General features: G+C 37.4%; 1 protein-coding gene across 1 annotated transcript; it reads left to right on the top strand.

Moving 5' to 3' along the window:
- On the top strand, positions 1-23883 carry LOC128645111 (delta-like protein 4). The gene is made up of 11 exons (XM_053697875.1): positions 1-451; positions 577-837; positions 1531-1573; positions 2702-2974; positions 7476-7536; positions 7993-8123; positions 8729-8898; positions 9602-9821; positions 10396-11104; positions 14228-14351; positions 22116-23883. The coding sequence occupies exons 1-11, from the start codon at positions 392-394 to the stop codon at positions 22119-22121; spliced, it is 2058 nt and encodes a 685-aa protein (XP_053553850.1). The 5' UTR covers positions 1-391; the 3' UTR covers positions 22122-23883.
- The last annotated feature ends 3598 nt before the right edge of the window (positions 23884-27481 follow it).

The raw sequence follows: 27481 nt of genomic DNA, 5'->3' as shown, positions 1-27481 counted from the left end.
CAGTAGTAGATGAACAATATCATAACCTCAGGCTTCAGATTAAAAACGATTCAGGAGTTTAACATTATTGGTGGGACCTTTACTTCTGAAACAACTCCACAAAGTGGGATACTGTATGTGCTTCCAGAACGGCATGTTTAACCAGCTGGATTACACCTCTCTAGCTTTGTTGGTGCTCCAGACGACGTTTGTTTGCTATTTCATCCGCAAACCGTGATTTCGTTGAATATTTTTGTGGAGTATTATTTTTCTTTATTTTATTTTTTTTTAATATATTTTTTTATTTTTTCATTTTTAACAAATTATCGAAGGATTTCAGGATTAAGCTCCATTGTGGAAAATACTGATCAGTATCTACTGATCTACTGGGTTTGTTGGAAGCAGGGAAGAGATGAAGATGGAACCCAGGAGCATCTTTGGCATGACGTTACTATTAATAATTTTGCATCAGGTAATAGCCGTTGAAAGATTCTTTTTTCTGTACCTTGGTGGTCTGATGGGTTTTGTTGATTGAGTGATGGGAACTTATGTTGCCAGGGAGATCTGATTAGGGGTGTTGTGTATTTTTCCTCCAAGGTGTCTAGCTCCGGCGTCTTCCAGTTGGAGCTTCATGAGTTTATCAATAGCAACGGGATCTTGGCGAATGGCGAGTCGTGTTTGCCAAACTGCAGGACCTACTTCAAGATTTGCTTGAAACATTATCAGTCGGTGCCCTCTCCCGGATCCTGTACCTTCGGCAGTTTGGATACAACGGTTCTTGGATCCAACTCATTCAGCATTAAAAACGTTGACGGGTTTACCAACCCCATCAGGTTACCCTTCAACTTCTCATGGCCGGTGAGACTTTTACTTTTATCAATACTGAACCATTAGATTATTCTGCAGTGATAACAAATGCAACACTCGTTTGTATTAGCAGTGCTGTTCTAAGACTAAACTATGAATCCAATCCATTAGCTATTAAAGAGGGCTATGTGATACATTGGAGCCCCCTCTGACAGGGGTGTGCTGACTTCAGATGTCAGATAACATGCGCTGGTGTATTCTATTGAAAGAACGTCTTAATCATTATAATTATAGTAATGGCTTTGTGTGGATCATGTAAGAGGACACTGCACAGCCTATAGGTTAAGGAGCAAATGGTTTGTTATGTTTGCTTGTCTAGTCAAGGATGGGTCCATGAATTAATAACAAGCACGAAATATTTATGGGCAATAGTAAAGTAATCCATCCCTGTATATGTAAGGGAGCATATGTCAACAACTCAGTCTTTATTGTCGTTAACTACATCACCGCATACTATTAATCTTCTGTTAAAATTAACTTAAATTGCTTAATTTTTATTATGATTTGTGAAAAGTAAACAAGCACAGCTGTATTTAAAAAAACACAGTGAACTTGTTAACATTAGACATTTCAAAACTGTGAGTGTATATAAAAAATGTTTTGTGTGATCTGCATATAATACTATACTGCAGTATTATTTCTTTAGCATCATGTATTAAGTATGCTTTATGCTTTCTATTTCAGAAAACTTTTTCCCTGATTATCGAAGCTGTTCATTCTCCTACAGGTAAATACTTAATAACTACTGCAGCCACTAGGGGGCGGCAGTACTCCACAAAAGGAAAGCTAATTGGCAAAATTAAATTGTTAGGAGAAGTCTAAATAAACTGTACTGACCTTATTTTATTTATGTTTGTAAAATGATTTAAATGTTAGCTTGAGCCTAAATCAAAAAGTAATTCCTTTAAAGATAGAAATCAGTTACTGCTTTGATATATATACATATTTTTTCATGTCCCCCCTACTTAATCTCCAACACAATTGCGTTTCCTCCAGTTTATTTTTGGCGTGGGAAAGAAATCCGCTCTTTGGTGAGAAAACTAAAAGTCTGCCAAATTGTCCTGACTGCCTTTTCCTGTATTTTACACCTTTTTCAAATTCCGCCCATTGGAAAAGAAATAATGACTTTTGGATGTTTTGCTGACATAAAGGAAGAGAATATTTCAACAAAACAATTCTCACATTCAACATTTTATACAAAGTGCAAGCTTATATGCCTTAATCATTATACGATATATGTGCATCCAATTATTTTATAACTACTTCATATTTTGAATTATTGTTTTTATATTATTTTTCTTATTTTAATATTGGCAGCTCACAGGTTTGCAAAAAAACAAACAAACCATGATCTGGGCTAAAATATACAATCAAAATTCTGAGTACTTTCCTATCAATATATTAAATACATTTTGGTTATATACCTGTGTTGAGCAAATTGTACTTGTGTGTAGCAAATTGCAAGACAATGACAGTCATAATAAACAATGAGAATGCTGTGTTTTGGTTGGTTGGCTCTTTTTAACATTTTTGCTCTTGTAATACTGTAAAGTACAACAGACTTATGTGTAACAGATCCAAGCACACAAAAATATCCCCTTGCATGACTAGTTTCTGTAAAATGAGGTGTTTGCAGCTGGTTCACCCTCAGATCATCACATCTTAAGACTTACTGCAAATATTTGTTATTACAAAATCAGCTGGTACATGAGTAGAAAAATTCCACACTGGAGTTTCGCACACAACTTCCTCAAAATGATTTGTAGTATTCTCTGCAATTTGTATAATTTACAGCGGTTATTTTATTTTCATTTGTTTACATGCTATTAACATTAAACTTTTTTTTATTTTTCAGCCAAAGGACCAAATTCAGAGGACATGCTGATTAGCAAATTTGCAATCCAGACGCAACTTAATGTGGGAGAAGAATGGTTACATGATGTCCAAACGTCAAGGTCACAAACTCAGTTGAGATATTCCTATAGAGTAGTTTGCAGTGAACACTATTACGGAGAAAGCTGCTCACGAATTTGTAAGAGCCGTGATGATCATTTTGGGCATTATGTCTGTGAATCCGATGGCACGATAACCTGCCTGAAAGGATGGAAAGGAGAATACTGCTCTAAAGGTAAGTGTAAGATTTTGTTTTAATGTATATATAAAAAAAGATTACAAAATGTCTTTGAAACTCAAAATTGAACTCGATGAATTTACCTATCACAAAATACATATAAGAGTATTTTTACTTTCAATGAGTATTTAATGATGTGCCACAGTGACAAGTAATACTTACTATAATGATATATTTAATGGCACATACATAGTTATAACTCTGTATTGGGAGTTGTTAAATGGTTTATTTCTTTTTTAACTATAACTAAACAGTAGGTTGCCAAATAAACAATTTTGCTGTATACTCTGGCACCAAAAAGCAAATGTATTTGCCCATTATTTACCTAGCTCCAAATAAACACACACAGTTTAGCATCTTTTATGCTCTGGAACACCTGCCAGTTTGTGAAAATTGTCATTAATCCCATGATACATGTTCAATCTGTGTCTCATTCAGCTGTTCATTAACAAAACCAAACACAAATGAAAGGATGATATCCATAGCACAGAAAAAGAAATAGTTTGTGTGATCACACATTCTGCTCAAGGCTTTACAGTTGTAAGAAAAAAGAGAGCTTCCTAATTAGTCTAATGAAGTAGCAGTAATCATTTTGTGCAGAGTGTGATGTAGCACAATGTATTATAAAAAGCATTCCTTTTCCACCTTAGCCCCTCTTTTAAGGGGATCATTTATGAGAGACAGACAACGTATAGGAACAAGATGCCCATTGTTTATAGTTCAATGGAAAATCATTTTTTTAACATAAAAGTTTGTATACAGCCATGTCCAGCATACTAAACAGAACAATACTGGACGTGAAATCCTGTTTTACAGAAGTGAAATCCTGTTTTACAGATATTACAATCTAATCTGGTGTCTAGGGAAAAGGATGTGTCTTGGCAAAGGTCACATGGAGACCGGTCTGGTGGGGGACTGACTCACACTAGCCATATAATATAGCAACCTCTTGCTTAAAGTGATGGTAAACTCAGAACAATTGCTCAATGAAATCAGATTTCAAATAAAAAAATAATATTAGTTTCATTCATCAAACACTTACTTTTGCATTCTAATGTTTTTTTTCTTTTCTAACTGCTACTATTCTAATGATCGCTCCGGCAGCCCCGACATTTACATTTTTATTTTTTTGGGGCTTGATTTCCGTCAGCCAATCAAATATCTGGCATTTTGGCATGTTTCTTGAAAAAAAAATATATGTTCTTCTGCGCAATCATTCATAACGTTATTCTTAACATTAGCATTAGTTGAACGCATGACGTTATGAACGCTTGCGCAGAAGAATATATCTTTTTTTTTTTTTCAAGAAACATGCCAAAATGACAGATATTTGATTGGCTGAAGGAAAACAAGTCCAAAAAAAAAGATAAAGATTAAATGTCGGGGCTGCTGGAGCAATCATTAGAATAGTAGCAGCCCCGACATTTACATTTTTATTTTTTTGGGGCTTGATTTCCGTCAGCCAATCAAATATCTGGCATTTTGGCATGTTTCTTGAAAAAAAAATATATGTTCTTCTGCGCAATCATTCATAACGTTATTCTTAACATTAGCATTAGTTGAACGCATGACGTTATGAACGCTTGCGCAGAAGAATATATCTTTTTTTTTTTTTCAAGAAACATGCCAAAATGACAGATATTTGATTGGCTGAAGGAAAACAAGTCCAAAAAAAAAGATAAAGATTAAATGTCGGGGCTGCTGGAGCAATCATTAGAATAGTAGCAGTTAGAAAAGAAAAACGCTGGAATTCAAAAGTGTTTGATTAATGAAACTAATATTATTCTATTTGAAATCTGATTTGATTGAGCAATCGTTCTAAGTTTACCATCACTGTAAATATAAAGCATTTCTATGAGTCTTTTTAAAGGGACAGTATACTATAAAATTAACATTGTATTACCTTATATCCTCTATAACCCACTGGGAGTGTATTTGCTTCTACTGGCTGTGTTAACACAGCTTGGCTTTTAGGCCAAAAACTTTCAGGATGGGTGGGGATACCACAGGCTAAATAAACTATTTCAAATGCCAATATAAGGGTAATGGAGATACCTGTAACCAATTTAATAAACTCCAGCAGGTAAAGTGGATCATTGGAAACACAATTAAGGGGAGAACATTTTTGAGTAAACTGTCGCTTTAAATATTTAGGGATCTCCACAATTCTGTCTTAGCCACCTAGGAATTTTCATTTAAATATAATAATTTGTTTAGGCCCCTATGTTACTGCTGGTTACTTAAAGGGACATTAAACACCTTTAGCTTTTATGTAAAAATTGTGCTTGCCCCAATCTTCCCAAAGAGAAAAAAAGTGAAACAGCTGTAAACCAGGTTTTCAAACCAGCTATTTAATTTGCAGAATTTGCTATTGGACTTCCCTAGAGAGCTTGGGGCAAAAACCATTTATATGAAAGCAAAGGGTTTAATGTCCTTTTAATATACAGACCTTTCCTAGCTGTCTTTGTTAAAATCTATAACTTTCGAAGTAACCTACAACATACTCTACTTTCTTAATTGATATTCGGGGCTAATTGCTTAAGCTGTGTATAACTCAAATCTATGTACAGCGTTTTTAGTAGTTCTTTGTTTGTTGACCAGATAAATACCCTGTCCTTGCTAATGTTCATTAAAAAGAGCATGTTTTTATATATAGTGTACTATTATGCTTCATGATGTTTCTTTTAAAATAATTTGGTATCACTTATGAAGCACAAAGAACTTTGCATACGCATGTATCACTTCTGTTAGTGGCTTTTGATTGCTTTGTCGCCAAACACTGGTATAAATTCACATTCTTAGTGTTTGTGCTAGTTTAAACGATCTGTGGGGAAAGCCCACTGGCCTTTACCTTATGTATGGAATTAGCTCTGAAACTGGTGTCTAGGATATGTGAATGTGTCTGTGACGCTATACGTAATTATTTATCGAATACTCGTAGTATATTTTGATTTTTTTGCATATGGTTTTCTAGTTTTATAGTATTTCCAAGCTGGAAACCACAAATGGAGTTGATTGGTTGGTTTATCCCTTCACAGTAAACAAACACACGAGGAATGGCACGCGCGGCTCTAGAAATAGGCGCCAAAATAGAGGCGTGGGCGGTCTTCCAGCGTGCTGCACGAGCTACATTTTGTGACGCGGGTTGTCAATATTATCCACCCCGGGGTCAAGTGCAGCAGCTGCGCGCGATCCTTCTCCACGGTGGCGGACTTGTGCCGCGCGCCACGCGCTGTTATTGTTGTAGTTGGCTTTAGCCCGAGGGGATGAAGCTGCCTAACAGCTGTAGCGATGAGGGGAGGGTTTCGGTGGCTTAAACCAGTAGCAGCTGTTATCTCATTGAGATGGGGTGGGAGGGATAAAATGCCTTGTTCAGAGGCAACCAGGCATTAAACGAGGCCCTTGTAAGCGTGCAAAATCAATGTCACACGAGCACAGTATGGTAAAAGAGTGGTAAATTAACTGGCTGCTTGCTTCAATTTAACAGATTTGCTTTATGTTGGGAGGGGTGAAATAGGACATCCCCTTTACATTTTTTTTCTTGCACAAAAAGAACGTTTTACTACAAATATACCTCGTATGCAGACGGTAGTGATTTTAAGTCTGATTTATACAGAGACAAAAATAGGTATTTAAGAGGGCAAACAAATGAAAATAATGTTAGGACAGTATGTTAAACAGATATAAAAGGAAAGACTGGGCATAAGTAGCATCTGGTCCGTAAAAAGAAAATCCACATTCAAATGCATTTCTGTATTAATGAATAAATGTATAGATTTCCCATGTGTCCCATGAGACAATATCTAGAGGGCTGGCTAAATCTAAAGTTTAATATGCAATGTGACCATTAAATAGTCAATTTAATGTACAAGTTACATTGGATTTGTGAAACGTGTGGTCCATTTGATATATGTTGATTTGTTAGTCCTACCTAAAGATAAAGGATGCAGAATTCCGAAAAAGCTGAAATCTCTACATAAGTATGTGCATTGTGTTATAATAATAATAAAAAATCTATAAATAAATGAACACACATTTCCATTTTAAAAGCTTGGTTTCGTTTTCAGCAAATAAGAATTCCATAATGGCAACAGTGTCAATTTTAATGTATGAATCATATTTAGACAATAGTTTTCTATATACATGTACATACTTCAATATTGATCAACAACCCATTTTTTTAAGATCAGTCTATTTATGTAATGTAAATTACACTATTCTCTTTTTGTTTTGTATCTCTATTGAGCAAGTATTGGACAGTATGTACTGAAATGTTAATAAGGATATAAACTTTGATCTTTCATGCAAACACTGATCTCAAAGCTCAGTGAAAAATAGCCTGATGTTATTACCATGCTTCTAGCTGGTTCTTTTAGCAGTTGTCTACATGCAACTAGTTCTGTCCTGTATGAGTTGCTCATGCCTTTGTATATATAACAACACAGAATGGGTCTGTGCAATATTTCCATGAGGCCTAACTAATTATTGTTTTCAACAGCAATCTGTTTAGATGGGTGCAGTGAGGAAAATGGATATTGCAACAACCCAGGAGAGTGCACGTAAGTAGGAATTTAAGCCTTGTTCAATAATAATTTTATTAAAAATACTTTTTAAAATTCATCGTTAAGGATATAAAGTCAGAAGTATTTGCAAGGAAATTAAATTATATAATTTGTTTTAGCATGATCGTAATGTAGTGAAGTGTAAATCAGATTTAGTAAAACCACAAAAGTACAGACTGTTATATTTAATCTTTTGTTTTTTTGTAAATCCTAACAAAGAACTGGCTAAGTAGCAGGAAAGTGACTAACTGCTTTACAGTGTCCAAATAATGCTGAGAAAATTCTATAGCCCCATCAGACATCATCCTGTTGCCTTCCTGATCAGCATTATTTGTACTTTAGTTTATCACAGATACATATATTTCAATGTCAGATGGAGGGTGGGTCATATTCAGTACAGAGGATACAAATTATATTCTTGTGGCAAGTAATTTGAAAATTCATCTTTTCCAGGTGTCGTCCTGGTTGGCAAGGTCGTTTCTGCAATGAGTGCATTCCCCATATCGGGTGCCGACATGGGACATGCCAAGCACAGTGGCAATGTATCTGTGATGAGGGCTGGGGTGGCCTTTTCTGTGACCAAGGTAATTTTGTACATAACTATTTGTCACTGGACATCTGTTTAGTTACAATGTAATAAAACTAGGTTATTTTTTTTTACCAAGCTTATATGATGTCATAATACTTTCAATTTATAAATTATTTAGCAGTATACAAGTTCCACAGTCCCTAGACAAGCCTACAAGCAAATTTAGTAACCCGTGTTACTGCAGATCAATAGTTTATTTAGGTAATTTGCAGCATTTTGAAGAAAAACAATTAAACAATTTGCTTTTTGGCCTCTTTAGGGAATGTGAGACAAGCACAAATGTTACAAGAAAGCAAGATATGTTTAATATACTTTTAATATGACAGATTATTTTATCTGCCTTCTAAATGACAGCCATCAAATAAATATGTATGTCTATGTGTGTATATAGCTAGACATACATAATTATGTAGTTTTAGCATTTATTTATAATAATAACCATGAGCAGATTTCCCTATGCAAATAAGTTTCTTGCTCGTCACATTATAACTGCTATTTAATATAATTAATCTCTTTTTATCAAAATAACAACATTGTTTTGATTGACCCAAATATTCATTTAATTTAAATGTAAAACTCAATCTTTGCTATCCTTTACAGACTTAAACTATTGCACCCACCATAAACCTTGTAAAAATGGAGCCACTTGCATGAATACAGGACAGGGCAGCTACACTTGCTCATGCAAGCCTGGTTTTAGTGGAGTCAATTGTGAAGACAAAATCAGCGAATGCGACAGCAACCCTTGTAGAAATGGTGGCAGCTGCACGGTAAGAATAATATTTATACTAAATAAATAAATTAACCCTGCAAGCAATCAATATATTTCCAAAATAAAAATAGATTCCTCTTTTGACTATGTATTCAATAAACTTACATTTCCAAGTTCACAAGGTAGAAGTGTGGCAGCTTTTTTTTTTAGACAACTGCACCCACCCAGTCCTTTTTTTCTGAATGAAGCCACAAAAGGTTATATTGCTTTAGTTTCTAATCATAAGCTGTTTACTATTTTCTGTACACCATATTTGAGTGGTTTGTTATTCTACAGAAGTTCCTGTTTTTCCTGTCCTGCATTGCAAAATTTTCCAAACTAGGTCCCCTCCCTCTTTTAGTTGTTTCCACCATAAACATTTAGATGAATAACTTCTGTGTACATTTTATCTTTTTATCAACCAGTGGGCAACCAATCCTTAAAACCCAGTTTTACTTAGACATGCCCTGAATGTTAGCTTCAAAATAATCAGCTTCAGTTTCACTAGTTTTTACCATGGAAAAGTAAAAAAATACTGTATGTGTATATATATATATATTTATATATTTAATGTTCAAAAGAGGTGCCTCTTTATACGCATGAGATTAATTTTAGAGTTTACTGTTACTTTTATTTTAAAGTTAGTGTTTTTCGCTTCACCGCTTCCTTATATACCCTATCCAGACATTTTGGTTAATCTTTTTTTCCCCCGTTGTTTTTAGGATACAGAAAATGGCTATGTTTGTCAGTGTCCTCAAGGATATTATGGAATCCATTGTGAAAATAGTGTGTTAAATTGTGCTGACTCTCCATGCTTCAATGGTGGTACTTGCAGAGAAAGAGAACCAGGCGGCAGTTATACCTGTCTTTGTACACTTGGTTTTACAGGATCAAACTGCGAGAAGAAAGTAGACAGATGCACTACAAACCCTTGTCTGAATGGTATGTTGTTAATCAAGTCTTATCACCTTTTATGCTACATATTACCAGTATATAAAATAAAATTTGATTTTACCTTTTCATTGTAATTTCCCCATAAGAATAATTCCTAAATAGAACCATCTGTAACAATTAAAGGGACCTCATTTTCTTCAACGATAGAATTTTGTTAATCAGCTGAGGAGTAAGTTCCAAAAGGCAAAAAGACTCACCTCTCAAAATTAACCTCTTTGTTTGAGAACGCTAAAGGCACATCTGCCTGTGGCTGTTTCCACTGCAAAACTCCCAATGTTAAACACTTGCTCCAGGCATGAAGGGGTTAAAGCATGTAAATGATAAAAATATAAACATACATACATTGCAAACGTAAAAGGCATTTTTTTTTTAATTTCTTATTGTCCACAATATATTGTATAGTCAAACTTATCTGAAAGCCATTAAAACGTATTTTTTCAACCTACAAAGCAACTGTTCAATTTCTTATACATTCATTATCTAGACTGACAGGTAACAGCATTATTTGATACATCTTGCAGTGTGTAGGAATAATCGGTTGAATTTGTATTCCCTTTTCCAGGTGGTCAGTGTTTTGACCTTGGTTACACGCAAGTTTGTCGGTGTCGTTCTGGTTTTTCAGGCCCAACTTGTGCTATTAATATGAATGACTGTGCAAGAAACCCATGTTCGAATGGTGGAACATGCTATTATTTAAACAACGACTACTACTGCAAATGTCCCCTGGGTTTCAATGGAAAGAGTTGTGAAGTGAACGCCAGAGACCCACAATGCACATTAAAGCCTTGCAAGAATGGTGGAACATGTAGGATGGGTCCATATGACAGTTTTGTCTGTGAATGTCCCTCTGGATTCTTGGGTGACCAGTGTGAGTCTTACATTGGGACTCAGAAAGGACTATCAATCCCTTGGATAGCTATAATTATGGGTATTGGTTTGGTACTTCTCCTGGTTCTCATCTTTATGATTATAATGATATGGTGTTTGCGGAAAAAGCCTATGCAGGACAGTAAAACAATGAACAATATGTCTGATTTCCAGAAAGATAACCTTATCTCTGCATCACAGCTTAAGAATGTAAACAAGAAAATGGATTTGGAGGTGGACTGTGGTCTGGAGAAATCAAATTATAAACTGAAAAACCACACGATAGACAGTAACCTAACAAATGGTTTAATAAGTGGTGTTAGCTGTGGTATAGGAAAAGACAGTAAATACCACAATCGAGAAAAGTGTTTAGAAGATGAGAAATTTCCTCTTCGTTTACACAGGTAAGACATTACTCACATGCACCATAACTAATGTCTTACAATGTTTTTGATTATTCTCAAATCTCTGTGTAGAAATTCATTCACTTCTACTGTCAGGGTGTGTTGTAATCCAAACAATGCTTTAAAAACAATGGTAACTCACTGCTCTTCATACAAAATATAGTAGTTTATTAAAGGGCCATAATACCCAAATGTTTAAACACTTGAAAGTGATGCAGCATAGCTGTAAAAAGCTGATTAGAAAATATCACTTGAACATCTCTATGTAAAAAAGAAAGATATTTTACCTCAAAAGTTCCTCAGTAGCCACCTCCCATTGTAAAGGATTTCTAAGCAGCATTTTAGTGTGTTTGTCCTGGGACATCTGAAGGGATGAGCATCGTGCACTCTCATATTATTTCACCAATCAGGTAAATGAAGCTTACTATGAAATCTCATGAGAGTTAAGTCAAATCTCACTGCTGATGCTGATTGGCTGCTGTTCATTTCTTCATTTTTTTTTTAATTTGTTTACCTGCAGCTGGGAGCAGCTGAGTATAACTTTTTACACAGAACTTACTCTGCTGAGCTGAGGAGATTGTGAGGTAAAATATCTTCCTTTTTTACATAGAGATGCTCAGGTGATATTTTCCTGTCAGCTTTTTACAGTTATACTGCATCAGTTTCAAGTGATTTAGCATATGAGTATTATGTCCCTTTAAATCAAAATAGTGGTGCTTTAAGGATAAAAATAGAAAGTTGTTTTGTATATTTTTATCTCATAAAGTCACTATTTACATTTTTGTTATATTGTTTATGAAGACCAGCAATGAGTACCTGTCCTTTTTTAACCCTTCAAGGACCAGGCATTTCAGACAAAACGTTGCCCAAAAGACTAGAGATTCTTTAGCTTTTTGCCATCACTCCATTTAAACAAAAATATAGCTTTGGTTGTTGTTTTTTTAATTTACCTATAAAAACTATTTATATATATATATATATATATATATATATATATATATATATATTAGACAGTCCAAGGTATTGATCTAGGCCCATTTTGGTATATTTCATGCTACTGTTTCGCTGCCAAGTGTGGTCATATAAAAAAATGTTAACTTTTTCACAAACTTTGGAGTTCTCACTGAAATTATTTACATACCATGTATGCAGTCATAACACAAATGGATGGAAAAGCTACTCGGGCATCCCCTTTGTTCAGAAATAGCAGACATGCATGGCTTTGCCATTGCTTTTTGGTAATAAGAAGGCAGCTAATTGAAGCTGTGCACCACACTTCTGAAATTCCTGGCAGTGAAGGGGTTAATCAGGTGACTTGTATCGTTAAAGGGACACTGTACCCAAAAATGTTCTTTCATGATTCAGATTGAGCATGAAATTTTAAGCAACTTTCTAATTTACTCCTATTATCAAATTTTCTTCATTCTCTTGGTATCTTTATTTGAAATGCAAGAATGTAAGTTTAGATGCCTGCCCATTTTTGGTGAACAACCTGGGTTGTCCTTGCTGATTGGTGAATAAATTCATCCACCAATAAAAAAGTGCTGTCCAGAGTACTGAAATAAAAAAAAAGCTTAGATGCCTTCTTTTTCAAATAATGATAGCAAGAGAACGAAGAAAAATTGATAATAGGAGTAAATTAGAAAGTTGCTTAAAATTGCATGCTCTGTCTGAATTACAAAATAAAAAAAAATTTGGTTCAGTGTCCCTTTAAATTTACATGTAGTGTAGAGATTACCCTCCCACCTAATACCTCCCACCACCTATCTGATCTCTGGTAAACAGGTCTCCCTCACTCCCCCGCTGGTCACCACAATTTTAGGTACTGGCTCTAACCCTCCCCTCTCTAAGTAGTGTCCGCCATCTTAGGTACTGGCAGCTGTCTGTATACATTTATATGTTGTTTTGGTTTTTTCAAATAAACATTTTTCTGTAATGTATCTCTCCTGCTCTCGGTGGAAATTATTTTTCTGCAGTGTAGTAGTTCCACCCCCCTCCAGCAATGGGCCGCCCACCTGCCTTTGTTCTGATCCTCTTACACCACCAACAATGGGCACCACTGTTACCCGATGCAGAGAGGAACACAGAGTGTCTCTCTCTGCATCGGTTTCTCTGTACTGCTATTTCTGCACTGCTTCACTCTTGGGGCATGCAGAAATAGCGCAGTCTCGCAACTGTTAGTGAGATTGCGGCAGAAAGAGGCCCAGGATAGCAGCGCTGGTCCTTTAAAGTGAAGGTAAAGTTTTGTTAACCAGCAATCGTTTTTATGTCCCTTTTACTAACCCAAATCCAGTCGCTAGGTTTGTTTTTAATAAATTTTTGTTTATTTTGTTCTATTTATACATTTACTTTTCCTACCGTTCCCTGCAGATTCTCCTCCCATCCTCCATTTCCGGGTTTAAGATACTGTGACGTATAGAGCGGTCCCACCCGCTCTATACGTGTCTAGTAAGCTCGTGCACATCGAGCATGGATTAACCGCGCATGCGTATAATTTAAGGACAGTGATCTTAGCGCAGGCGAAACAACTTTGCAACATAGTATTGAATGAGTTGCGAGATTCATTCAATACTATATTGGACCACACAGAGAATAGTTGTGTGTTTTTTTTGTGAGTTGATACTGTTTATACTGCGCATGCGTGAAACGAGTACGCGCGCACTTGGAAATTGAGGAGGAGAAAATGTAACACATGCGCATGTAGACCCATATGTTGATGATGAAATTTGACGGCCGCCTAACGGCCAAACAATCAATTGGATGGCTCAAGCACGTGATCGTTCTTTAGAAAAAAAAAAAAGACTACGGGTTGTTTTTCGGAAAGCTGATTAGATGACAAAAAAATTAGATAACTCAGGTAATATATGTTTTTGAAACAATTGATGAATGAAACTTATATTTATTTTCCTTCATATCTGTAATTGTACTAAAGCGTTTGACTTTACCTTCACTTTAAGGGCTAAACGATGATGCTGGTCAATAAGGGGTTAAAGTAATACACAGATATATTAGCCATTAGATCTTAAAATCTGAAATCCTCTGGCTGCCTTCTGTTTTATCCTTCCATACATACATGCACTGCTATTTTTTTTTATTAATTTTCGTGTGTCTTTTAATTTGCAGTGAAAAACCTTGCAGTGAAAAACCAGAGTGTAGAATATCAACGATATGTTCCCCAAGAGATTCAATGTACCAGTCAATTTATGTGATAGCAGAGGAACGGAACGAATGTGTGATAGCTACAGAGGTAAGAACATAGTTACTGGAAACAACCTTCTGTATAGGGTTTCCACACAATCTGATACTTTTCCTTGTGCTATAGATAATGAGAGATTACTGAGCAGACACTCCTTATGAATAGAAAAACACAGTATATCCTGAAGCCTGTTTAGTGCTGAAAGGGACAGCAGCAGTACATTTCTCTTGAGTGGGAATGTATTTTATTTTTCTCCAACATAGGTGTGTCCGGTCCACGGCGTCATCCTTACTTGTGGGATATTCTCTTCCCCAACAGGAAATGGCAAAGAGCCCAGCAAAGCTGGTCACATGATCCCTCCTAGGCTCCGCCTTCCCCAGTCATTCTCTTTGCCGTTGTACAGGCAACATCTCCACGGAGATGGCTTAGAGTTTTTTGGTGTTTAAATGTAGTTTTTATTCTTCAATCAAGAGTTTGTTATTTTAAAATAGTGCTGGTATGTACTATTTACTCTGAAACAGAAAAGAGATGAAGATTTCTGTTTGTAAGAGGAAAATGATTTTAGCAACCGTTACTAAAATCGATGGCTGTTTCCACACAGGACTGTTGAGAGGAATTAACTTCAGTTGGGGGAAACAGTGAGCAGACTTTTGCTGCTTGAGGTATGACACATTTCTAACAAGACTTGGTAATGCTGGAAGCTGTCATTTTCCCTATGGGATCCGGTAAGCCATTTTTATTAAATAAGAATAAAGGGCTTCACAAGGGCTTTAAAGACTGGTAGACATTTTTCTGGGCTAAAACGATTGATTTATAAGCATTTTTAATACTTCATAGCTTTGAGGAGTTATTTTATTCTTGGGAATTATGTAAAATAACCGGCAGGCACTGTATTGGACACCTTTTTCACTGGGGGCCTTCTCTAATCATAGGCAGAGCCTCATTTTCGCGCCTCTATTGCGCAGTTGTTTTTGGGAAGCAAGGCATGCAGATGCATGTGTGAGGAGCTCAGATACATAGAAAAAGCTTACTGAAGGCGTCATTTGGTATCGTATTCCCCTTTGGGCTTGGTTGGGTTATTTTAAGAGTTAAAGCTTTCAAATTTGGTGTGCAATACTTTTAAGGCTTTAAGACACTGTGGTGAAATTTTGGTGAATTTTGAACAATTCCTTCATACTTTTTCACATTTTCAGTAATAAAGTGTGTTCAGTTTAAAATTTAAAGTGACAGTAACAACTATCAGATAGACTATGTTCTGTATGTGAGGAAGCCAAGGTTCCTTCTCATTTAAATAGATGTGATTTATGTGACACAAAATTTAGAGAAAATGATGCCCAAGATGATTCCTCAAGTGAGGGGAGTAAGCATGGTACTGCATCATCCCCTCCTTCGTCTACGCCAGTCTTGCCCACACAGGAGGCCCCTAGTACATCTAGTGCGCCAATACTCCTTACTATGCAACAATTAACGGCTGTAATGGATAATTCTATCAAAAACATTTTAGCCAAAATGCCCACTTATCATCGAAAGCGCGACTGCTCTGTTTTAGAAAATACTGAAGAGCATGAGGACGCTGATGATAATGGTTCTGAAATGCCCCTACACCAGTCTGAGGGGGCCAGGGAGGTTTTGTCTGAGGGAGAAATTTCAGATTCAGGGAAAATTTCTCAACAAGCTGAACCTGATGTGATTACATTCAAATTTAAATTGGAACATCTCCGCGCTCTGCTTAAGGAGGTGTTATCTACTCTGGATGATTGTGAGAATTTGGTCATTCCAGAGAAATTATGTAAGATGGACAAGTTCCTAGAGGTCCCGGGGCCCCCCGAAGCTTTTCCTATACCCAAGCGGGTGGCGGACATTGTAAACAAAGAATGGGAAAGGCCCGGCATACCTTTTGTCCCTCCCCCTATATTTAAGAAATTGTTTCCTATGGTCGACCCCAGAAAGGACTTATGGCAGACAGTCCCCAAGGTCGAGGGGGCGGTTTCTACTCTAAACAAACGCACTACTATCCCTATAGAAGATAGTTGTGCTTTCAAAGATCCTATGGATAAAAAATTAGAGGGTTTGCTTAAAAAGATGTTTGTTCAGCAAGGTTACCTTCTACAACCAATTTCATGCATTGTTCCTGTCACTACAGCAGCGTGTTTCTGGTTCGATGAACTAGAAAAGTCGCTCAATAAAGATTCTTCTTATGAGGAGATTATGGACAGAATTCATGCTCTCAAATTGGCTAACTCTTTTACTTTAGACGCCACTTTGCAATTGGCTAGATTAGCGGCGAAAAATTCAGGGTTTGCTATTGTGGCGCGCAGAGCGCTTTGGCTAAAATCTTGGTCAGCGGATGCGTCTTCCAAGAACAAATTGCTTAACATACCTTTCAAGGGGAAAACGCTGTTTGGCCCTGACTTGAAAGAGATTATTTCTGATATCACTGGGGGTAAGGGCCACGCCCTTCCTCAGGATAGGTCTTTCAAGGCTAAAAATAAACCAAATTTTCGTCCCTTTCGCAGAAACGGACCAGCCCCAAGTGCTACATCCTCTAAGCAAGAGGGTAATACTTCTCAAACCAAGCCAGCCTGGAGGCCAATGCAAGGCTGGAACAAAGGTAAGCAGGCCAAGAAACCTGCCACTGCTACCAAGACAGCATGAGATGTTGGCCCCCGATCCGGGACCGGATCTGGTGGGGGGCAGACTTTCTCTCTTCGCTCAGGCTTGGGCAAGAGATGTTCTGGATCCTTGGGCGCTAGAAATAGTCTCCCAAGGTTATCTTCTGGAATTCAAGGAGCTTCCCCCAAGGGGGAGGTTCCACAGGTCTCAATTGTCTTCAGACCACATAAAAAGACAGGCATTCTTACATTGTGTAGAAGACCTGTTAAAAATGGGAGTGATTCATCCTGTTCCATTAGGAGAACAAGGGATGGGATTCTACTCCAATCTGTTCATAGTTCCCAAAAAAGAGGGAATATTCAGACCAATCTTAGATCTCAAGATCCTAAACAAGTTTCTCAAGGTTCCATCGTTCAAAATGGAAACCATTCGGACAATTCTTCCTTCCATCCAGGAAGGTCAATTCATGACCACGGTGGATTTAAAGGATGCGTATCTACATATTCCTATCCACAAGGAACATCATCGGTTCCTAAGGTTCGCCTTTCTGGACAAGCATTACCAGTTTGTGGCACTTCCATTCGGATTAGCCACTGCTCCAAGAATTTTCACAAAGGTACTAGGGTCCCTTCTAGCGGTGCTACGACCAAGGGGCATTGCAGTAGTACCTTACTTGGACGACATACTGATTCAAGCGTCGTCCCTACCACAAGCAAAGGCTCATACGGACATTGTCCTGGCCTTTCTCAGATCTCACGGGTGGAAAGTGAACGTAGAAAAAAGTTCTCTATCTCCGTCAACAAGAGTTCCCTTCTTGGGAACAATAATAGACTCCTTAGAAATGAGGATTTTTCTGACAGAGGCCAGAAAATCAAAACTTCTAAGCTCTTGTCAAGTACTTCATTCTGTTCTTCTTCCTTCCATAGCACAGTGCATGGAAGTAATAGGTTTGATGGTCGCGGCAATGGACATAGTTCCTTTTGCGCGAATTCATCTGAGACCATTACAACTGTGCATGCTCAGTCAGTGGAATGGGGATTATACAGACTTGTCTCCGACGATACAAGTAGATCAGAGGACCAGAGATTCACTCCGTTGGTGGCTGACCCTGGACAACCTGTCACAGGGGATGAGCTTCCGCAGACCAGAGTGGGTCATTGTCAAGACCGACGCCAGTCTGGTAGGCTGGGGCGCGGTCTGGGAACCCCTGAAGGCTCAGGGTCTTTGGTCTCGGGAAGAATCTCTTCTCCCGATAAACATTCTGGAACTGAGAGCGATATTCAATGCTCTCAAGGCTTGGCCTCAGCTAGCAAAGGCCAAATTAATACGGTTTCAATCAGACAACATGACGACTGTTGCGTATATCAACCATCAGGGGGGAACAAGGAGTTCCCTGGCGATGGAAGAAGTGACCAAAATCATTCAATGGGCGGAGACTCACTCCTGCCACTTGTCTGCAATCCACATCCCAGGCGTGGAAAATTGGGAAGCGGATTTTCTGAGTCGTCAGACATTTCATCCGGGGGAGTGGGAACTCCATCCGGAAATCTTTGCCCAAATAACTCAATTGTGGGGCATTCCAGACATGGATCTGATGGCCTCTCGTCAGAACTTCAAGGTTCCTTGCTACGGGTCCAGATCCAGGGATCCCAAGGCGACTCTAGTAGATGCACTAGTAGCACCTTGGACCTTCAACCTAGCTTATGTATTCCCACTGTTTCCTCTCATCCCCAGGCTGGTAGCCAGGATCAATCAGGAGAGGGCATCGGTGATCTTGATAGCTCCTGCGTGGCCACGCAGGACTTGGTATGCAGACCTGGTGAATATGTCATCGGCTCCACCATGGAAGCTACCTTTGAGACAGGACCTTCTTGTTCAAGGTCCGTTCGAACATCCGAATCTGGTTTCACTCCAACTGACTGCTTGGAGATTGAACGCTTGATTTTATCAAAGCGAGGGTTCTCAGATTCTGTCATTGATACTCTTGTTCAGGCCAGAAAGCCTGTAACTAGAAAAATCTACCATAAAATATGGAAAAAATATATCTGTTGGTGTGAATCTAAAGGATTACCATGGAACAAGATAAAAATTCCTAAGATTCTATCCTTTCTTCAAGAAGGTTTGGAGAAAGGATTATCTGCAAGTTCTTTGAAGGGACAGATTTCTGCTTTATCTGTTTTACTTCACAAAAAGCTGGCGGCTGTGCCAGATGTTCAGGCTTTTGTTCAGGCTCTGGTTAGAATCAAGCCTGTTTACAAACCTTTGACTCCTCCTTGGAGTCTCAATTTAGTTCTTTCAGTTCTTCAGGGGGTTCCGTTTGAGCCCCTACATTCCGTTGATATCAAGTTATTATCTTGGAAAGTTTTGTTTTTGGTTGCAATTTCTTCTGCTAGAAGAGTTTCAGAGTTATCTGCTCTGCAGTGTTCTCCTCCTTATCTGGTGTTCCATGCAGATAAGGTGGTTTTGCGTACTAAACCTGGTTTTCTTCCGAAAGTTGTTTCTAACAAAAACATTAACCAGGAGATAGTCGTGCCTTCTTTGTGTCCGAATCCAGTTTCAAAGAAGGAACGTTTGTTGCACAATTTGGATGTAGTTCGTGCTCTAAAATTCTATTTAGATGCTACAAAGGATTTCAGACAAACATCTTCCTTGTTTGTTGTTTATTCTGGTAAAAGGAGAGGTCAAAAAGCAACTTCTACCTCTCTATCTTTTTGGCTTAAAAGCATCATCAGATTGGCTTATGAGACTGCCGGACGGCAGCCTCCTGAAAGAATCACAGCTCATTCCACTAGGGCCGTGGCTTCCACATGGGCCTTTAAGAACGAGGCTTCTGTTGATCAGATATGTAAGGCAGCGACTTGGTCTTCACTGCACACTTTTACCAAATTTTACAAATTTGATACTTTTGCTTCTTCTGAGGCTATTTTTGGGAGAAAGGTTTTGCAAACCGTGGTGCCTTCCATCTAGGTGACCTGATTTGCCCCCTCCCATCATCCGTGTCCTAAAGCTTTGGTATTGGTTCCCACAAGTAAGGATGACGCCGTGGACCGGACACACCTATGTTGGAGAAAACAGAATTTATGTTTACCTGATAAATTACTTTCTCCAACGGTGTGTCCGGTCCACGGCCCGCCCTGGTTTTTTAATCAGGTCTGATGATTTATTTTCTTTAACTACAGTCACCACGGTATCATATGATTTCTCCTATGCAAATATTCCTCCTTTACGTCGGTCGAATGACTGGGGAAGGCGGAGCCTAGGAGGGATCATGTGACCAGCTTTGCTGGGCTCTTTGCCATTTCCTGTTGGGGAAGAGAATATCCCACAAGTAAGGATGACGCCGTGGACCGGACACACCGTTGGAGAAAGTAATTTATCAGGTAAACATAAATTCTGTTATTTTTTTAGTACATTTAGGGCCTGATTACGATATCTGGTTTATCTCAGCTGTTTGCGCTCGTCGGATGTAGGGCTCATATTACAAGTTGAAAGTAAACTTGATCGTTTTAGCGCAATTGAAATTAACGAGCGTCAGGATATTGCAACCTCAGAGCTCTGGTTAACTGTTTCCCAAAAGAAGTGTCACAAAACACATCAAAAATAGATTTAAAAGTACAGTTACATTAACACTATCTTATAAAAAAAATTAAAATAAATGTTGCACAAAAAAATTATAAGGTTTCAAAGATATGAGGTCTCAAGGAAAAAAAAGTCTGCAAAGGGCTTTAACATAGAGATATATACATGTCTTTTATATATATATATATATATATTAATATTTCCATATCGGGTTAGCGTATTTAAGAAGTGGCGATCGGGTTTGCGCACGAGTAGGGTGTTCGGGTTTCCCCCCCACTTTTCTTGCTTCATTGACTTCTATGGGGAAATACATTAATGCGGTTGCAATATTCTAACTGACTTTTTGCACGCATTGCATTAACTTTTTACTTTCAACTTGTAATACAAGCACTACCCAAAGCGAGCAAAACGCTTACTTCTAGTGGAGTTAGCACAAGAGCGGTAAATACTGCTCCACTTGTAATCTGGCCCTTAAAGGGATAGTAAACCCCAAAAATTGTCTTATGATTCAGATAGAACATACAATTTTAAACAACTTTCCAATTTAATTCTATTATCAAATTTTCTTCATTCTCTTGTTATCCTTTGCTGAAGGGACAGCATTGCACTACTGCCAGTAAGCTGAAAATATCTATTTATCCAATCACAAGAGACAAATGTGTGCAGGCACCAATTAGCAGCAGCTCCCACTAGTGTATGATATGTGTGTATTAATTTTTTAACAAGGGATTCTAAGAGAACGAAGCACATTTGAAAATAGAAGTGAATTTAAAAGTGTCTTAAAATGGCATGCTCTATCTGAATCATGCAAGTTTAATTTTGACTTTCCTATCCCTTTAATGTTTAGTAAAAAGCCAAGTTGTCTTCTCACCAATACATTTAGTTTAGATTGTAAACTACAAATACTTTTAGTTAAAGGGACATGAAACCCAATTTTTTTCTTTCATGATTTAGAAAGAGCATACAATTATAAACAACTTTCTAATTTACGTCTATTATCTATTTTGCTTCATTCTCTTGATATTCTTTGCCGAAAAGCATATCTAGATATGCTTAGTAGCTGCTGATTGGTAGCTGCACATAGATGCCTCCTGTGATTGGTTCACTGTGTGCATTGCTATTTCTTCATTAAAGTATATCTAAAGAATAAAGCAAATTAGGTAATAGAAATAAATTGGAATGTTGTTTAAAATTATATTCTCTACCTTAATCATGAAAGAAAATGTTTGGGTATAGTGTCCCTTTAATATTGTTTGAATTTGATACCTCATTTTATGTTTGACTTCTTTTTCCCCCACATAGTGTGTTCTAAATAGTTTGTTTCCTGGAATAGTTCAGGGGTTGCAATTATTTTTTATTTATTTATAGGAAATAAAAATGATTGTGAGCAGATTGTAGACTTGTATAACTGTATGTAGAACCCTGCAGGAAGAAATAACAAATTAGGATCCATGAACTTATTATGGGAATTTAACCCTTAACATCGAGTACATAGATATGTTTTGTCAGTGTTTAGCAACCCCTGATGAGTAGTAGATTAGCCAGTCTAGATTAAGACTGATGTAATAAAGACAAAAGTTTAATTGCAAATTGCCTGTTTCTCATATTTTTTTGTTCTTTCAGGTATAAAACTTAATTTGGTTATCCAGGTGTGCAACTTGCAAGCTATCTCAAACAGCCTAGTCAAGAGGCTCTCACTCCATGTAGCTGTGTTGTTTACAATTCAGGACTTTGCTGGACTGGAGGTGATTAGTATCACGTACAACTTGCTGCTTTCAGAAGATCGAATAAACTGAGCTGAAGGGACAGACTGTGAACTTGCAAAAATCAGATGCAATAGACTTCATTCTTTAGCTCTGCATTTTAGAAACTTGATCAACTGAATGTAACAAAACTGGAAGAAAATCAAAAACGAAGTGAAAATTTCACATTAAAGACTTTTATTATTTTAAGCTACTCTTCAAGTGTCCTTTAAAATTGCATTCCATATTGTTAAGTTGAAGTGTCATGTGCTGACAGCAATGGATGTTCGCAATTAATGCCATGGATCATATGCATCAGGAAGGGGAATTGGATATGTTTGCTATGCAGAATTATTAGCTATCGAGATCTCGGTTTTGTCCTCCTGAGTTTAGAAGTGCCTAAAGCATGTCCAATAGTCTGTAGTAGGTTGGCTGGTGTTCACTGCTTTCCCATATAATACCTTAACAGTATTAAGCTAAGGATATTTATTGAACCATCATGACCATGTTAGTTTAGTTACAGAGGAAAGGTTGTGGGATAGACTGTTCTAAAGTGACAACTGGACATTATTGCATGTAAAGAGATTGGTAATCGAAATACATGGGCATTATATGCTTGTGATCATCCTTGGCCAGCAACCATTAGTCAAAGCCTTATATTGCGTAATAAGTCAATCAAGTTGGCCACCTTTAATATTTCATTTTGCACTACTGACAATTATCACTAGATATTCATTTTCTACTGAAAAAAAACTGGCAACATTTCTGTTAATTACAGCCTTAATATTGGATGAAAGCCTCAAAATAGCTAACATCAACTGAACTGTTATAAACGTTAGAATCCAAAAATCTATGTCTGTTTCTATTTATATGTAATAATGTTCTAATTATTTCCCAGAATGCAATTCTAATGAAGTTATTTTTGATGTATTCATAATAAGGGGTTTTAAGCAATTTCCTGTCCTACAGCACAAGATTCAAAAACTGAAAGATGTCATTATCAGTAATATTTTATATAAAGTGGAATATTCTTGCTGAAACTGAACTTACTACATCCATTGAATGTAAATATTTTTTGGCTTCCTAAATTATTTTATGGTTTTAGAGATGAAGCTAGACATTCCATTTGCCACACAAGGCTTTAAATGACTTTCAGAAATGTTTAAATACTGAAAATAGAGTAGCAATAATGAGTGCTATTTAATCAAATAGAAACAGTGACATGTTCTTACAAAAAGAAAAGCTGGAGTTCTTGTGAATTTAACTTTTATATTATGGCACATTCATTTACTGTCTAAGCAATGGAAAAAAAGAAAAGTTAAATTCTGCCGTTTTATCTAACATTTATATGCCAGGCCTCCCATCAAACAGATTTTTTTAAAAAAAGACTATGAAATTCAATAATAAATGTTATTTTGTTGTTGTTGTGGCTTTTTTGTCATTTTGAAACCTTGCATTTCAATAATTTAACTAAAATTCAAGAAGCACTGAACTTTTTACATTTTATAGAGTTGTTTGTATATAGTGTATATTTATAATCAAACAAATGTAAATATGTTTATTTCTTCTTATGTCATGTTTTTACTGTGCTAGCAACACAGTTTGAATTTTATTTTTATTTTCAAACAATGAAAACAAAATCTCCCTCATACCTTGTGTAGTTGTATTTATTTTTTAATGCTGCCAGAAATAATGGTATATGAACAGACTGTGGCATGTTATACACATGGGGGGGGGGTATTACATTGGAATACGATTGAGTGAAATAGCTGTTGATGGTTTAGGATTATTCTCCTATACCGATAACGCACAAAGTAGCTTTCCAAATCTTTCCAGATAACCCTTGGTGCATTATAATAAAAAGCAATCCGCCAAACGATCAATACAATCTTATAGCATTAATGTGACATTAAACGGCTGAGTACAAATACAGAAGCAAGGTTACTACTCACCATACTATTGGTTTTTCCTTCTGAGCTTGCAACTCTCTTCAAAGCCCTTCTCTTATTTTAACTCATTACAGGTGCCAGTGGGTGCAGCTCTGCTTCATAGTGAATGCCACCATCTTGGAGCATTGCATCCTGTGAGAGAAGCTATATGCATTCACAGATCAGTGTTGATAATGGCTTTTTGACAGCTGTACTGTGCACTTCGGGTGAAGTTGCATAATAGAAAGCTTAATTTTTTTATTTTTTTTTACACAGTTTAAGTTACACAACAACGGAATACATAGAGCAAGGAAGGCACTGCATAAATGTACGGCTCCTGCTTTGTATCATGCAGGCTAAACTGAACTGCACATATCAAAAAGACATCGTCACTGATTTCTGTGCACCACATTTCATAGAGTGCTAGAATACCTAAGCTCCAAGATGGCTGCGCCCAGTGTGAAGATGCAGAGCTTCACTAACCTGCAATAAAATAACCGTTTTAAAGTTCGGCACAGTAATGTCCATGCTACTATAATTGTTCCCAGCAGTTTAATGTCCCTTTAACTGCTAAGTTTTAGTTTTTTTATGTGACAATAATTATATCTAATAATTATAGAAAAGATGACATAAATAGTTGTGCACTTGCTACAAACCAGCTTGATAAATTTAGGTAATAACAAAATAGTACATTGAAGGGAAAAAATAATACAAGCTTGTTTCCTGTTGCTTTTCCTGTGGCCTTTGTCAAAACAGGCAAATAGGAAGCAAAAAATGCATTTCCCACCGATTCTTCTGTAGAAGTTTACAGGAAAGAATTCTCTATCCACTTGCTATGAATGAATGTGCATCCTGAATTTGCATTATATTCAAGAGCCTAAGGACTAAGACTTTGTAAACAAGGTTGGTTCATTTCTAAGTTTAGATATGGGCCTGGGAAGAGTAAATCGGAATATGTTACATTTTCTTCATGCCTTGTTTTATGATTTTGGAGGATTTAAGAAATAAACCTTGCAAGCAAAATCTTCTCAAAACAGGTTAATTTCCAAATAATTTTATAAAAATAAATGCCTTTGCATTACAGTAATCATATCTATACAAAATTATTGAGTATTTATCCCTATATGTTTGTGGCACCGTTTAATTAGTGTAAAACATGGGGTGTAACTAATTTTTTTTCATTTGGGATCTTGGTAGTTTTAAGAAAGATAATTAGTACACTATAGTCTCCTCAATGTAACCTATGATTATCCTCTGGTTTGATCTATTGGAGTGTGAGCCTATCAGAAAGTTTGCCCTGTGGTATGATGCTCTCCATCATATCTATTTCACGCTTTCCTCTGTTTTTTATCATCTCTTCTTTCTTACTGATCTAAATGCATTAAACAGTATCACTGGAAACTAACAGCTTATATATTTTGCAGAGTTGGTGCTTACTAGGTGCGATAAAATAAGGGACTGAACTGTAAACACCATTTGAGCTGCTTCCCCTTAACCCTTTAAGGACACAGCTTTCAGTTTGCTCAATTGTTTTATGACGGAAAAATTCTGTCATATGTCCTTAAGAGGTTAAAGTAATGAAGTGTAAAATAAAGCTTTTTTGGGCGATGCAACAATTGGTATACCTCTTTTAGAAGCAAATAATGTGATGATCCTGCAGTGTACATTATTTGCTCTCCTCATCCAATGTTTCTCCTCTCAATTCTTTTCAACTGTCCTCAATTTTTTTTTTATCTTTTAGTTAGTCTGCCTCTATCTTCTCTATATGTTGTTTTAGTCGAATAGCCCCAGGTTTTTCTCTCCTCTTTTTTTCTTAGTTGTCATATTTCCATTCAAGCAGCATAAAATAACCATTACAGAACCGGATTACAAGTGGAGCAGTATTTAATGTTCGAGCGCCAACTCTGCAAGAAGTAAGCTTTTTGCGAGCGCCGGGTAGCACTTGTATTACTAGTTGAAAGTAAACCGTTTTCGTTTGCGCGCTAACCCAATGTGTGTAAAAAGCCAAACTTAGAATATCCCGTGTGCGTGATAATGTACAGTGGGGCAAAAAAGTATTTAGTCAGCCACCAATTGTGCAAGTTCTCCCACTTAAGAAGATGAGAGAGGCCTGTAATTTTTATCATAGGTATACCTCAACTATGAGAGACAAAATGTGGAAACTAATCCAGACAATCACATTGTCTGATTTGAAAAGAATTTATTTGCATATTATGGTGGAAAATAAGTATTTGGTCACCTACAAACAAGCAAGATTTCTGGCTCCCACAGACCTGTATCTTCTTCTTTAAGAGGCTCCTCTGTCCTCCACGCATTACCTGTATTAATGGCACCTGTTTGAATTGTTATCAGTATAAAAGACACTTGTCCACAACCTCAAACAGTCACACTCCAAACTCCACTATGGTGAAGACCAAAGAAGGACACCAGAAACAAAATTGTAGACCTGCACCAGGCTGGGAAGACTGAATCCGCAATAGGCAAGCAGTTTGGTGTGAAGAAATCAACTGTGGGAGGAATAATTAGAAAATGGAAGACATACAAGACCACTGATAATCTCCCTCGATCTGGGCCTCCATGCAAGATCTCAACCCGTGAGGTCAAAATGATCACAAGAACGGTGAGCAAACATCCCAGAACCACATGGGGGGACCTAGTGAATGACCTGCAGAGAGCTGGGACCAACGTAACAAAGGCTACCATCAGTAACACACTACGCCGCCAGGGACTCAAATCCTGCAGTGCCAGACGTGTCCCCTTGCTTAAGCCAGTACATGTCTGGGCCCATCTGAAGTATGCTAGAGAGCATTTGGATGATCCAGAAGCAGATTGGGAGAATGTCATATGGTCAGATGAAACCCAAGTAGAACTGTTTGGTAGAAACACAACTCGTCATGTTTGAAGGACAGAGAGTGCTGAGTTGCAACCAAAGAACACCATACCTACTGTGAAGCATGGGGGTGGCAACATCATGCTTTGTGGCTATTTCTCTGCAAGGGGAACAGGACGACTGATCCGTGTACATGAAAGAATGAATGGGACCATGTATCGTGAGATTTTGAGTGCAAACCTCCTTCCATCAGCAAGGGCATTGAAGATGAAACGTGGCTGGGTCTTTCAGCATGACAATGATTCCAAACACACCGCCCGAGCAATGAAGGAGTGGCTTCGTAAGAAGCATTTCAAGGTCCTGGAGTGGACTGGCCAGTCTCCAGATCTCAACCCCATAGAAAACCTTTGGAAGGAGTTGAAAGTCCGTGTTGCCCAGCAACAGCCCCAAAACATCACTGCTCTAGAGAGATCTGCATGCAGGAATGGG

Source organism: Bombina bombina, chromosome 1 (assembly GCF_027579735.1).
Source record: "Bombina bombina isolate aBomBom1 chromosome 1, aBomBom1.pri, whole genome shotgun sequence".
NCBI classification, from domain to species: Eukaryota; Metazoa; Chordata; class Amphibia; order Anura; family Bombinatoridae; genus Bombina; species Bombina bombina.
This window is presented reverse-complemented; position numbering and strand designations above follow the sequence as displayed.

What these genes read in the sequence shown, in the direction of transcription:
- LOC128645111 (XM_053697875.1), top strand. Translation starts at nt 392, where the DNA reads ATGAAGATGGAACCCAGGAGCATCTTTGGCATGACGTTACTATTAATA. An exon ending in CCTTCAACTTCTCATGGCCG is followed by an intron (nt 838 to 1,530) that starts GTGAGACTTTTA and finishes TTTCTATTTCAG; the next exon opens with AAAACTTTTTCCCTGATTAT. An exon ending in TTTCCTCTTCGTTTACACAG is followed by an intron (nt 11,105 to 14,227) that starts GTAAGACATTAC and finishes TTTAATTTGCAG; the next exon opens with TGAAAAACCTTGCAGTGAAA.